A 10,579-nucleotide genomic window follows, 5' to 3' on the forward strand; every position below is an offset into this window, starting at 1 on the left:
TACCTGCTGTACTAGCTCTCTGGCTCAGACAGCATTTCTTACTCTGGTAGAAACTTCAGCCTATGCTTTTTGTTTTTTGCTTGGAATCTGAAAATAAACCATCAGCTTACCAACTGGTAAATTACTCAGTTCAATGGTCAGGAGTTTAGAGGATGTTGCAAGATATCATGCAGGTGTACCTGTATGATTCAGATTCTCTAAGCAACCTCCGATTCATGACTCATGTCAACATCCTAGTGTTGATAAGCAAGTGACCACCAATAAAGTTTTCCTTAAAATTTGGGAATCTCCTGCAGCATGAATCAAGCCGTTTTGTTTGTTTGTTTGTTTGGTTGGTTTTTGTTTGTTTGTTTTTCTCAATAAGGATGATTTGGCTTTGTTCACTATGAATTGTTTAATAGGCTTTCTTTTAATTATATCCAAGTCTCTTTACCCTACTTAGCCTCAGATTATATAATTGTAACAAAATGAAACCATCTCTGTAGGTACTACAAAGAACAGTCCTTAAGAGTATCTATAGCATGGTTCTTTCCAAGGTTCAAGGAAAGACACTGTACCCAGAAATATCACACTGCCCCACCACCTGGCTTATCAGTGTAATTTTTTTCACACTGATGCAAGTTCCATCCTTTAAGATTCATTGTTTCATATAACACATTTAAAAAAATGCTAATAGCACTAAACTTGCTCCCAAGGTAGAATCTCTTGAAATAGTTACCAATTGGATCATAGGGATGGTGAGTGGGATGGTGGACAATCTAGAACTGAGTCTAGTGAGAAAAGAGGACCAGAAAAGAGCAATAAAATAAAATTTAGTTCTGTTTCATACAAGACCATGCCAAATCCAAACCCTACATTTCTGAAGGATATGCATATTCAATTGTTCGGAACTAGGAACCTCATTGCCTGAAGAAAATTTTCCTTACCTTGAAACTGCTATTGTTCTTGAGTGATGTGGTAATTTATTAGCAGTTCCAGGAAAAAATCAACAAAATTTGTCCTGTCTGAAGAATAGAACAAGTTAGAGAGAATTTTTCTCATTTTGGTTTTGCGAAGAAACTATAATTTTATGACAAGAAAGCTACAAAAAGTTTTATTTTCTTTTTATGCATTTTGCCATTTGCACATGTAACTTAAAATATAAAAATATATCTACTGGAAGGGAGCATAACATGACACTCGCCATAACCATGCCACTGAACCCTGTGCAAGGCTGTTTCATTTGGGGCACCCCAGAGTGGGGCAGGTGAGAACCCTCCTCGCCCCAAGGGACCCAACCCCGGCAGCCGAAAACCTCCAGAACTCAACTGTCGCTGTGCTCACACCCACTTTCCACATGCTCTGGCTGAGCCTTACCCACAAGTGAACCTATTCCTGGACTGCGTGGCCTTATTTGCAGCTGGATGACACTTCATACTACACACAACCCATACTCCAAGAGTTCTGCACTACATTTGATGGAGTTCAAAGTAGGAGTCAACCAAACTTACAGGGAAATATTTTTTTACAGATATATATCTGTATAAAAAACTGTATGTATCTATATTTATATATCTATTTATCTATCTATATCTATATATAGATATATAAATATAGATACATAGATAGATATATAGATAAATATAGATATATAGATATATATCTGTTGTATTTCACCTAGGAGCCATTACTGGCCTCTAGGTGAAATAGAACAATCTTTACACTCTTTCCTCTAAGAAAACTTTTTTGTAGTATTTTCAGCAGTTTTTCATAACAAACAATACAAAACATTATTTTAGTTATGCTTTGGGGCAGGGGTTGGGGTTTGGATGGAAATATCCGAAATATGGTGGTGGGAAGGTGTAATGGTGGTGTAATTGGTGTTTGAATACAAAATGTAATAAAATATTGTCAACTATTTATAAAATAAAAAAAATTTAAAAATAAATAATTTTTTGAAATGCAAAAATATAATATATATGGAAATTATCATGAATCTACTTTTATTATAACTTTGGTTTCTATTTGGTGACTACATGCTTTTTATTTCTCAGAATCCTACAACACAAGACTAGCAGTAAGTCAAATAAAGAAATTTGTTAGATACTTTCAGCAAATCAGTTAACTAATCCAAAGAAATTTCAGATAGACATAAAACTCTGCAAATTAGTTTCCACTCTGCAGATACATATCCTTTATATAAAAAGTATTAAGTTATATCAATATTCTTCTTCATAATATTTCCCTTATATATTAGAGATACATCTCTAATATAAAATATCTCTAATATATTTTTAATTTATGTTAGAGATGATAGGCAGAACCAGGACAGTTTGAATAGCCTCTTTCCAAATGGCAAATTTTTTTCCTGTGGATAAATTTGAATCTCTTTCTCTGATCTATAAAAGTAGATACAATTATACCTCAAAGAGATACCGTTAGACATTTGATTAAAAAATATAGGAAAGCCTCCTGGGCAATTTTGTCTAAAAATACTAAACAAGACACAAGCGTGTATATATATATATGTATATATATATATATGTATGTATATATATCATGGATAATCTTCTCCATTGCCCTTCTGGAAGATGTGATAGATCCATCCGGACGCCGGAGGGCAATCATCTTGGTCTTGTAGTTGGCAAAGGACAGGCAGGCATTGTGAATGCTTTTCCCAGCTTCTGCCGCATCTGCCATCATTGCTGCCTTTCTCTCTTTGAGGTCTTTCTTTATAGCATCTCTGCACTGCTTTGCAAGCTCCAACATTTGCTTGTGGTTGTGTGGTTGCCTGAGGCTTGCGCCAAGCCATGTTGGCAAATGAGCTTGAGAGTTTCTGAAGACAGACATGTTTTTGTGACTATCTCTCTCTTGGCATTCCTCGCACAATCATGGAGGTGCTGAACCAGTCGATCGTATTTTTTGTTGATGTCATCGATGCCAGCATCTTCCCATGTTGCCGCAATAGTGCCAAAGAGCTCCCAGTTGGTAGTCGTTCTGAGAGTTCTCTTAAACTTTGCAGCCCTTTCTCCCCACTCTGTGAAGCAGAATTTTGCATGAAGAAGACGGTGGTCCAATCCTGTTTGGAATTTTGGGACAGCGACATTGGTCAGGCAAAACCGTCGATTGAATATGATGTGGTTAATTTCGTTGTGGAACTGTCCACCGGGAGACTCCCATGTCCAACGTTTAGCTTTGGCCTTTTGGAACTGTGAGTTACCATGGTCTTGGTAACTGGTCTTGGTATCGTGGTCTTGGTTGACACGATAAACTCAGACAGTCTCTCACCCTGTTCATTCCATTCTAGGCCATGGGTCCTGATGTGGAGTTCTTTGGCTGATCTTCATGGTCCTATCTTGGCATTAAAATCATTGACAATGATCTTGTAGAAGGTGTGGTCTTCTTTATAGAACTTCTCCAGCTCCATGTAGAACTTCTCAATTTCTTCTTCATTGTAACTGGATGTTGGTGCATAGATAATGAAGATAAAAACTGTCGGCAGTGAGCCACATCTTTTCAAGTGTAATTGTCCGATTCGAGTTGTTATGCATTCGAATGAATCAATGGCCAAGTTCGTGTTGACAAGGACACCGACACCACTGATGCCTCTTTTGTCACATGTTCCGAGGAACAGTTCTTCTCCAGTGTTGAAAATGGTATGATGTGATCGGTGCCTTCTCATCTCACAGACCAACGATGTCATACTTGATCTTCTGCGCTTGCATCATCAGATCCTCGATGGATGCTTCCGATGCCAGGGTATGTGTGTTGAAAATCAGAGAGTCATTTTAGTTCTTCTTCGTTTTGGCAGCCTAGTTTGGCCCTGAGATTTTATAAGCCTCTCCTTGCACATCCTTCTTAACACTGCCGTATTGGGTGCTCTCTCAGGGTCAGGGGAATGAGACCCATTGTATTTATTGTTTTTGGCATATCGAATACAATGGAAAAGATTATCCATGACTTCTACTCAGTTCTCTTCGATAGCCACATCCACCTGTCCACATACCAAATTCCGCAGGATAGATATGTCGTTCTCAATGTTTTCCCTTCCGAAATCCGACATGCCATTTCATCAGTAAAGAAGCGAACAGCACCCAGTCCACACACGAGTGATCCAAACACCTGAAGAATCTGCTGTCAGTACTCATCAACACACTGACTTGGCTCTTAACATGCTACCTGTCTGAATGCAAGGTTCCGTCCCAGTGGAAAACCAGCAGGACCATTCTACTGTACAAGAAGGGAGACATCCACGACACTGGCAGCTATCACCCGATCTGCTTGTTGTCTGTCGTCTACAGGCTGTTCACTAGAGTCATCCTGAACAGGATTGGCAGAACACTAGATGAAGGACAACCATGTGAGCAAGCTGGGTTCCGAAAAAGATTCAGCACAATTGATCATATCCACATGGTGACCAATCTCATTGAGGTTTCTCGAGAGTTCAAGATGCCACTATGTCTAATGTTCACGACCAGGATCTCACCATATACAAGGAAGTGATCATCGACATCAAGAGAGAGGTTCAGCAGGGTGATACCATTTCACCGAAACTCTTCAGTGCCACCCTCAAGAATGTCATGCAATGACTGGAATGGGAAGGAATGGGAGTGAAGGTAGATGGTTGGAAACTATACCACTTCCGCTTTGCTGATGATATCGTTCTAATTACACCAAACATTAGCCAAGTGGCACAAATGCTGTGAGTATGGAAAGGTGAGACTGCAGCTGAATCTCACCAAGACAATCAATGTTCATGAGAAACAGACTCATTCCATTCTCTCTCAATGGAATGAACATCTCCGACTGCAGCAGTTATGTGTACCTAGTTCGATAACTCAACAGGACGAATGACCTGGCGCCTGAGTTGAGCAGGAGGAAGAAAGCGGCATGGAATGCCTTCAACAGAGTCAAAGAAATAGCTAAGGGGATGAAGAACCTTCATCTCCAGACAAATCTCTTCGACTCCACCATTCTTTCTGCATTAACATATGCCTCAGAGACCTGGGCCTTACGAAAACATGATGAGAACGCTATTCGGGTCTCCCGAAAGAGGAATCAAAAGAGCTATGCTTAGAGTATCTCGTTTCACTTAAGTGAGAGAAGGAATCCAGAGTTCCGACCTCCATTGATGATTGAGAATCAGGGACGCTGTCTCGTTTGCCAACCCGTTGAAAATCAGATGGACTGGGCACGTAATGTGATTTGGAGATGATCACTGAACTAGAGCCATTACTGACTGGATTCCACGGGATGTCAAAAGATCGCGTGACCGCACACCTACAAGATGGTCAGACTTCTTCATCAAGACCCCGAATGATCGATTTGAGGCTCTTTGTGTTCCTGGAGCAAGCAGACGCCATTTGGCTACACTAGCAGGCAACAGGGACGAATGGAGACATTACTGGAGCCTGAGCAAATTGATGAGTAATGGGATGTCAAGTGATCAAGCAATCAAGTGATCAATTCTCTTAAAATTATCCAAATAATAGATTTACCTTGAACTCCCTTTCTATGTCGTATAAATACTTTGATTAAATTTACGTGCAGATTGGGATTTGTGCTAAGTATTTAATTTGTATGTAAATAAACTAAAGATAAAACCTGCCAAACTATCTTTGCTTAGTTTAATAACAAAAAATTAGAAAGGTTTACATTCTATCAGTGATTTCGAAGTCAAATACTGTTATGAAAGAAATTAGGAATATGTAATGCTTTTGAAAATGACACAGAAATTTGGGTCTACATATATGTGAATTTTAGGGGAATATAATTTAAAATATGAAAGTTTGGGGGAAGAATGGATCATAAAAAGTTAGCTTATTAATTGATGTGCCTTTAGAAATAGTTAATAAGCTAACATGATTTTTAAAATCCTATATCCTTGGTAAATCAACATCTAGGAATTTGTCATCTAGCAATAATCAGAGATATGTACAAACATTTGCACATGAAAATATTCATCTCAGACACATTTAAACTATTAAGACATTAAAGACAACATAAAATCTATAAGAGGGAATTTGCATTTGATATTTTCAAATAACCAAGAAATGGGAAACCATTGCTCATTTCAACTTGTGTCCTTGAAAAATAATGTTTATGGATATAGTGTTTATTTAATCAGATGCTCTTTAAAGGAACCAAGATTGACTTATGGAGCCAAGATTTATAAACTCCAGAAAACTGGTCTAAATATGGTTCAAAGAACTGGGCCTTGCAAATGGTGAGATCACTTCCTGGACCTTGGTGACATCGAAAAGAGGAAATTACCCAAATTTAGAATAAGGTAGATGAAATCTGGTAGGGAGAATTCCTAGGTTTGGGGACCAACATATCTCTCAAAGAAGGATACATATCCCTGACTAATTCAAGCAAACTTTATCACATAAGTTATAAATGATAAAACACTTTATTACCTAATTATCTGCCGGCATGAGACCAAAAGCTTATTTTCCATTAGTATGTAAGTAGCAGCTCCCCACTAGAAGGGAAGCTAAGACTGGTTGTACCTAATAAAATCAACTTTAATATGCTACATATGATTTATACAATTGAATTCTAGGGTGAGTAAAAATGTTCTGACTACATTAATTACTATACTAAATAAAATGAATATTCTAGACCTTAAAACATACTATACGTGTGTGTGTGTGTGTGTGTGTGTATAGTGCACATATAGGTATATGTATACACATACATATATACTCTCAGCAAATATTTTTCATGGGCATGGCATATTAAAGTTGACATGGCAAAAATGTCTGTCTGGTGTTCAAATATATTTTCAAATATATTTTCATTCACCCCAAGGGACCCAGCCCCAGCAACTGACCTCCACTACCCAACTACCGCCACACTCCAGGCTGCTTTCCACAAGCTCGGGCCGAGCCTCACATAGGAGTAAACATATTCCTGGACTGTGCAGCCATAAAATCAGGCCATAAGACACTTTCTTCCCAATTTCCATAATTATCACAACATATTTGATGGGGTTCAGATAGTAGGCAACAAATCATAGAGGGAAATGTGTATATATATATATATATATATATATATATATATATATATATATATCTTGAAGAGCCCGGCAAGCTACTGAGAGTATCCTGCCTGCACGGAAGAGCCTGGCAAGCAAGCTACCCTTGGCATATTCAATATTCCAAAAACAGTAACAATAACATGTCTCATTCCCCTGACCCTGAAAGAGCCTCCAATATGGCAGCATTGGGAAAGATGAGTAAGGAGAGGCTGCTAAAATCGCAGACCTGGGACGAATGGAGATGTTACTGGCACCCACTTGAGTAAATCGATGAACAACAGGATGACAGTGATACAGTGATTTTCATTCTAAATTCACTCAAACAGTAATAAGCCATCCCATTACTTAGTCACCTACCACCTATTTCATTTTGGAGACCGTACACTAGTTAAAACTTCATTCAAATCCTGCCCACCAGATTAGCAGCCTCATTTTCTGTACCTGACATGTAGTAAGTAGTAAATATTATACACTATTACTTTGTAATGGAATTCCTCTGAAATGGGAAGTAGAATTCTAAGACTTGTTTGGTAGTTGTAGTTCTGTTCCTCACCCTTAAGTAGCATACTGAGCACTTCATTATATCTTCTCTATCCATCCCTCTTGAATCTTTAGACTTCAGAGGTAAGAATCATCAGGCAGTCCACTCGACAAGATGCCCAACAAGTAATTTTCCAGCCTCAGCTCAAACACTGAAGCAACAGGGTTCTTACTATATGTGCCCCACCCCTACCTCACACAGCTTTTAGCAACCTTTAATAATTAAAATAACATTTAAGATGAATCAATCTCTTCAAACCATCATTCTCTAATTCCTCAGAGTCACACTGAGAAAATGTTTCTCACCAGGAAAACCCTTTACCTTCCAGGCAGGCTACTTGATCTCCATGGTGTCTTTACTCCCTAAGGCTGAATCTTTCATTTGTTTCACCTCAAATCCACCAACTTGATTGCCTTCCTGCATCCATTTATCACTAAAATTGACCTGTACCGTGGGCTCTGATGGGAGCACAATTGTTGAAGTCAGATCAATACCTTATCAAGTGGATTGACTACCTCCTTCTTCCTAGACCAAGAGTTCTGTTTAATTTAGCCCAGACAATGATGAATTTGGGGACTGCTGTGTTACATACACTTGGCTCAGATCACTATTGCTCAAATTTTTGCCAAGTCATATTTTAATCCACATTGTGACTGTACAGTTTGTGCAGAAATTTTATTTAACTACATTAAATTTTTATTTGTGGTAGTTCTGATATTTTGTTCAGATTCTAGTCTTCTAATAACAAATGAATTTTACATCCTTCAAAATATAATATATTTTGGTTCAATTAATATTTTCTATATTATATACCGTCTATATACTGATGGTTATACCTTTTGAATACAAATTGGCACAACAGAAAGGCCTTCAGATTGACCTTGAAGAAAAGTTGATCAACCAGTTTAAAAGTCTCTCAATAATATCATCTATTATAAATGTCTTTATTGGATAGATAACAAAATCTTAATCGAGAGATGGTCAGCAACCCTATTAAAAGACAAATGTATACACTCCATTACATTTTTCTTCTCCATTAGTCAAGAAGACAAAAGTTGTGCACTGACCCACCAGTTTGTAGAGGTTGTTGTTCTTTTTTTATAAGAATTTCCATTAGGAACTCATTTGAAAAAAATTATTCACTGCTATGTATAGGCAGAATTAGAAGAGACACAGGACTTTGAGTCCATGCCCTAATTGAATTTTCAACTTGCTATTCTTAAATAATACATTATAGACCTTAATCCAAAATACCAAACTTCCCCCCCCACTTCTTTCTTAAGTTTAGTACAACTGAGTAAATATCTGATTCTGTTGTGTTATTTCAGCCTATCTGATTTAAAGGCATTCTTTTATCTGAACATAAAACATTCATCTGTTGCAGAAAGTAATGAAATAACTTATAGAAATTTTAGCTATTCATTTAATTTTTTTCTCAAACCTAGAGTCAACTAAGATCCTTCTGGGATTCGACACTATACACACTGACACTTCCTATAGGCATATTCATTATTAACATCTTCATGATATTATTTTTTATTATGCTTAATATCCATGCAACTGAGTTAATGTTCTATCAATAAAAGAAACAACCGCAGCTTTATTCTATAATATTAAAGGGCCTAGAGAGATTAATGTACAGGTAATCAACCAGAAAGAGAGTAGCTAACACATTACATATTTTATTCTGTTGAAAATATCCCAATACTACACTACTAGATAAGCCAGTCAGTAAGGAGCAGATCAAATATTTCATAATCTCACCTTTTGGAATGATCATCTTGTCATTTTTATCTAGGGCTTTGCCTTCCTAAACCAGAGGAAGTACCTTAGAGCCAATGTGTTTCTCTGTGTATCTAAAATTAAGCACCCAGTTGGTGGTTAAATTAAGATCTGACCTTGCACAACTGAAACCTAAGCAGTTCCTGGCACAGAGAAAAGTATTACCCATGACTTCTCTAGGCTCTCATCAAAAGAAACACAAGCCCACAGAGGTATAATAAGATTATCTGTGTACTGATTGGTTTAAAGAACTCTCAGGAAAACAAATAATGTGCCAACCTGACTGCCACGCAATTTCCTGTTAAAGGAAAGAAAACTTCCTAATTAGAATTTTAAGATATCTTAAGATTAACTATGCAAGAAACAAATGTGAGGCTGCTAACATGCAGGTCAAAAATCTACTTTTAATAAAATCTAACACATTATTTTTTATCCTTCATCTTTCAGACTTATCGAATTGTACAAAATACAATCGTCTTATTACATATATTTATTTTATTTTCATTTAATAAGTACCAGTCTGATAGACAGATGGAAATATAAATGTGATGTGTAGTCTGGTCAAGGATTTTGAGGTCAATGGAGAACTGAGGTTCAAGAGAGCCGGAGAAAGACCACTGGCCTGTGGTGGGAGGATGTTAGGACTTTGGTGGCAAGTACACTATGGGAACATAAATTTGAACAGGAATGAGAGTGCACTCTTAAAACACATACAGAGTGTTATAAACCAGTGTTAGCCTCTCTCTCTTTCTCTCTCCTCTCTACATCTCTGTCTCTCTTCTCCCCAGTCTCATAAAGTTACTTATAAAATGAGATTTTTAGATCCATTATTATGAAAAATTTTCTGTCCTAAAATATTCAAAAAAAGGGTGCTTTTATGATAATAAAAGTTCTTATTTGTTCTGGTAAAGTTTTGATTCAGGAATTATAGTTCTAATTCACAAACTAAGAATTGGGCTTTGATATTTTCATCTTTGAGATTTATAAAAATATTTGAGTTACAATTCAATACAAATTGGCATTGAACAGTTCCATACATTTGTAATTTAACATGACTTAGTTTTCTGAAGAGCAGAATGTATAATTCCTAAATATCTCTATAAAAAGTGACTTTTAAAAACAGATTCCTAGGGCAGGGTAAATAGGGGCCAGTAGGATTGGTCAATGGATGAAAACTTGCTGCAAGAGAGTGTGTGGGGCACAGGGAAGTTAAAATAGACAAAGGGCCAACATGA

General features: G+C 37.2%; 1 protein-coding gene across 1 annotated transcript in view; it reads right to left on the reverse strand.

Annotated features, from left to right (window-relative positions):
- ASB15 (ankyrin repeat and SOCS box containing 15) overlaps window positions 1-9,402 on the reverse strand; it is a 41,714-nt gene extending 32,312 nt beyond the window's left edge. Inside the window, exon 1 of the mRNA XM_056118442.1 lies at window positions 9,327-9,402. Coding sequence (XP_055974417.1) covers window positions 9,327-9,342 — 16 coding nt within the window. The 5' untranslated portion in view covers window positions 9,343-9,402. The remainder of the gene's footprint in view (window positions 1-9,326) is intronic.
- Between the last annotated feature and the right edge of the window lie 1,177 nt (window positions 9,403-10,579).

Source organism: Sorex fumeus, unplaced genomic scaffold, assembly GCF_029834395.1.
Source record: "Sorex fumeus unplaced genomic scaffold, SorFum_2.1 ptg000037l, whole genome shotgun sequence".
Taxonomy (NCBI): domain Eukaryota; kingdom Metazoa; phylum Chordata; class Mammalia; order Eulipotyphla; family Soricidae; genus Sorex; species Sorex fumeus.